General features: G+C 41.4%; 1 protein-coding gene across 1 annotated transcript in view; it reads right to left on the bottom strand.

Annotated features, from left to right (window-relative positions):
• Nucleotides 1-1,039: 1,039 nt before the first annotated feature.
• The window catches only part of tln1 (talin 1), a 133,910-nt gene continuing 130,826 nt past the window's right edge, over nt 1,040-4,123 (bottom strand). Inside the window, exon 57 of the mRNA XM_080765859.1 lies at nt 1,040-4,023. Coding sequence (XP_080621985.1) covers nt 3,889-4,023 — 135 coding nt within the window. The 3' untranslated portion in view covers nt 1,040-3,888. The remainder of the gene's footprint in view (nt 4,024-4,123) is intronic.

Here is a 4,123-nt window from a genome sequence, read left to right as displayed (position 1 = left end):
CGGCCTTTACTGCATGTCTCCCCCCATCTCTCTTCAGTTTCCTGTCAGCCTACTGTCTGTCCCTTCAAAAAAACAATAAAAAGGCGTAAGCCGCAAAAAAATATATCTTAAAAAAAAAGAAGAAAAAAAAAAAACTTTTTGCACTTTCTGATAAGTGCTGGTCAAAATATTATACCACCGTACTTGACTTATAAAACTGTCCTCCCCCTGTTCATCGGAGTAAGCTTTTGATGTTCTTTGTCAGTTCTTTGTTCTTGGAAGTCTTCAATATTTTGATTTGTCATTTCCGGCTGTCATTTTCCACCATCTTGTGGTGTTTTCTTCGAAATACAGTTTGCTACTACTCAAGACAGATTTTGTAAAAAAATAAAATTAAAATAAAACACGTACACAAAATCATCTCCGACCGCGATCAAGACGTATCATTCAGATGTTTTTACATTCCGTTCCGATCGTCTACGATTGGCGTCCACAGTTTGCGGGTTTAGGGTTCCACTTAGAAACAAGACGCAACAAATCATTAACACAGTGTCCGATCACTGCCCAATTTACACATCGAGGGGCCTTGAAACGACAGACAAAAGTAACAGGTGGCGCCACGAGCGCTATGAATGTTGGCATACGTTGAAGAAACCAGATTATTTTTCTCCCCACCAAATCAGACACTGTACTGTAGGCCCTACAGTAGGCCTATAGCTTGTGAGTCTTGTGACAAACAGGGTTTACACTACAGTCACACTTACCATTTGCCTGTAGATTGACAGAATTGTCGGCAGGGCCCCATTTCATTCAACAACAAAAAACAATCACACCCGTGCACCAAAGCATTATGGGAATTGTAGTCCAGGAAGGAAGTGAGACCAGTGACGGACACTTTGAAATACTATAAAATATCTAAAAACACATAAAACATTAAAACCCCCAGGAAAGTGTTTCTCGTCTCCCAAACATCAATAAAAATAGGATCTGGTTTGCAAAAGGGAACATGGAAATGTGATGGGTAATAATAAATAGAAAGAAAATAAAAAAAGAGACATGGTTGTTCCCAGGGGGTGAAAAACTTTATTGACTATATATATATATATATATATAAATCTATGAACGATTGCCATGACGATACCATGGTACTGCGTCATACAACAGGTCCAATGTCAACGACCGCCATGACACTGAGAGGGTACAACATGGACTCCATGTGTACACACTCTGAGTTACAGCCCTGGAAGAAGGGTCCATTATTATGGAACCCTCAAAAGGTCCCTGCGTGGACCCCACTCTGAGGACCACAACGGTAACATTCATACCAGAGTTCATGTAAAAAAAAAAAGGAGGAAGAAATCACTTTGAATGAAAACACCTCCAAAGCTCTGTGTTTTCGTGTGCAATGTATCGACGCTGAAATGTGAAGGATGGACGCGTGTCTAAGTGGTGTTTTATTTCATTTTTTTTAAACGACTAAGTGCACATACAGTAAAAAATGGGTAGTAATGGGTGGAGTTAAATATGATGTAAAAAATAGATTACGTATAATATCATTATCAGGCACTTTTGGTGTATCGAAAAAAATACGTTATCCGAGACTCGTTTCTTGCAACAACAAAAATAGTGGATACAGTTCATACAGTTGGGTTGGCTGCCAAGTTGAACATTTATAAGAAAGGAAGAAATAAAAAATAACTTTACCGACAGCACCCGAAACAAAAGGAATTTTTTGACAAAAGAAAAAAACTTAAACAAAACAAAATACAAATATCCTGAATCGGAAAATAGAAATTTATGGCTTTTACGACCTTTAAAAACATTACAATACATCTCGTCCCAAAGAAGTGGAGCTCAAACCGATTCCACGCTGACAAACTCGTATAGATTTCACCGATATCAAAATGCATTTATGTTTTCTTTCTTACCGTATCATTTCATAACACATTTCATAGTTTTAGTCTTATATATTTCTGATAGAACCGACGTTTTTTTTTTAATTATTTTTTGCTGCCCGTTTTTAATGACAATGTAAACTTGGCGTTAGACTCAGCTGGTTCCTGATTGCAACGGTTTGTCCTATTTTTAGGTTAAATAGAAGAAAACTATCCATTAAAAACACGATTGGTCTTCGTTTCGATCCCTTAATTAACAACTGGCTCAAAGATCACCAGAGAAGCCAGGCTAATTGTACGACTCCATACATATACGCTCTGCCATCACAGAGAATACCTTAAAACAGTCGATAATAACTAACCCATTCTGACCGGGAACCCGTTTTGGTGTTCAGCATCATGTTATGCTTTAGCTATTGAAAAATAGCAGATCTACAAGCTCATAGCGCGCCACCGAGTGGCGCGCTACGAGCTTGTAGGTCTGCTATTTTTGAAAAATCGAAGAACGACTGACATTTTTATAGAATCTGATCTCAGGTCAGAATGGGTTAATCAGACCCAGTGTGTGTCCAGTGGAAACCTCGTATGAATCTGATCTCGGGTCAGAATGGGGTTAATCAGACCCAGTGTGTGTCCAGTGGAAACCTCGTATATGAATCTGATCTCAGGTCAGAATGGGTTAATCTCAAGGGCATCCGATGACACCGTTCCATTTGTACGCTCACAGAGTCACAGCCCTGGCGAGGGTTCCTTTTGGAACCCCGAGGGTTCCAACTGCACCCCTATATACTCAGAGAACCACCACACTAAACTATTTGTTCTAATGGCAAAAAAAAACAATCAAAACAAACAAACAAACAAACCAAAAAAAAAAGATAAATCATTTGTTGGAAAAGGAATTCTTGAATTTACAAGGCAAAAAAAAAAAAAAAACGTGTAGACATGCAAATTAGATACAAAGACATATTGACCTAAAAAATATCATCTCATAATAAACGTATTATAAAGCTAAAGAACCAAATTTGCATAATATTATTACAAACGCCTCAGAAACAGGGGGGTGGGGGGGTGGAAGATAAGTCCCCTCCCCTCCCCCCCCCCCCCCCCCCCGCCTACAAGTGGCTGATATGTCAACGCTGCAAGTGCCCGATTGAATCCTTTGCGAGAGTCGAAACAAACGACAAAATTGACCTTTTCTCTCTATATGTACACGGAATAACTCTCCCTACTGCTGCCTTCACACACAGGTGTTACCGACGGTACTAATGAAGGCTCTGCTCCATCGAGCGCGGGCAAATACAGTTTGTGGTTTCTTTTCACAGACGCTACAAGTGTCATTTCCGTCCACCAGCTGTCTTAAAAACCCTGCAAGAGACGCCTTGAGGAGGGCGCCACTTTGTGCGGCGAAGGCTGTGCTCACGCCCCCGTTGTGGTCAAACAGAAGTTTAGGGTGCTGCTGTTGTTGGCGCGTTAGCTCACCTGGAAAACGGTGCTCGCTACACCAGTGGGTCTCAGACAGAGGCCACTTTTCCACCGGGTTCAGATCGAGTGTTTCCACTGAAAAACCTAAATGTTTGGTTTCAGGAACTGGAACCAAAACAATGGCCGCCTGGTTTCGTTAGTTCCAAGAACCTATAGAACCTATAGAACCTATAGAACGGAACCAGTTCTAGAGCCCAAAGTTATTTTGGTGGAAAAGGAGCCGAGTACGGTTGAGTAACTCTACTCTCAGAGAGTACAGTCTCAGAGTTATGGGAGGGTCATTGAAAATGAAAGCTTCGAGGACGACTGTACACTAAACACCTAGGTGAAGGAAATATAGACCGCTGTACACTAAACGGAACAGAGCCTGAATTATAATCATCGGTAACATCAAGGTGAAGAAAGTATTAAGTTATTCTGTGCATAGATAGACTAAAAAACTGACCCTTTTACATTTGTTTACAATCGCAGGGTTTTAAGCAGACACCTGGGAGTTATGGCGGACGTGCGTGCGGTGGGTCGGTCGGTCTCCTCACTGCTCCTGACCGTCCTCCCGGAGCTCGGAGGGCAGGAACTTGTACTGCTGCTGGCGGATGGTGGCCAGCCTCTTCCTGGCCTCGTCCAGCTCCCTCTCCTTCCTCAGCATCTCCTCCTGGGCTGCGATGATCTGTCGGTCGGTCGGAAAGAAAAAAATAAATCAAGTTGACCTTACATTGCGATCATTTTAATTTATACGATATATGATCAAAAAAGCGTTCATATTTTGC

This window comes from Protomyctophum bolini (genome assembly GCF_963924005.1).
Source record: "Protomyctophum bolini genome assembly, chromosome: 6".
Classification (NCBI taxonomy): Eukaryota; Metazoa; Chordata; class Actinopteri; order Myctophiformes; family Myctophidae; genus Protomyctophum; species Protomyctophum bolini.
Note: the sequence above shows the minus strand (reverse complement) of the source record. Positions and strands in the feature narration are given on the sequence as shown.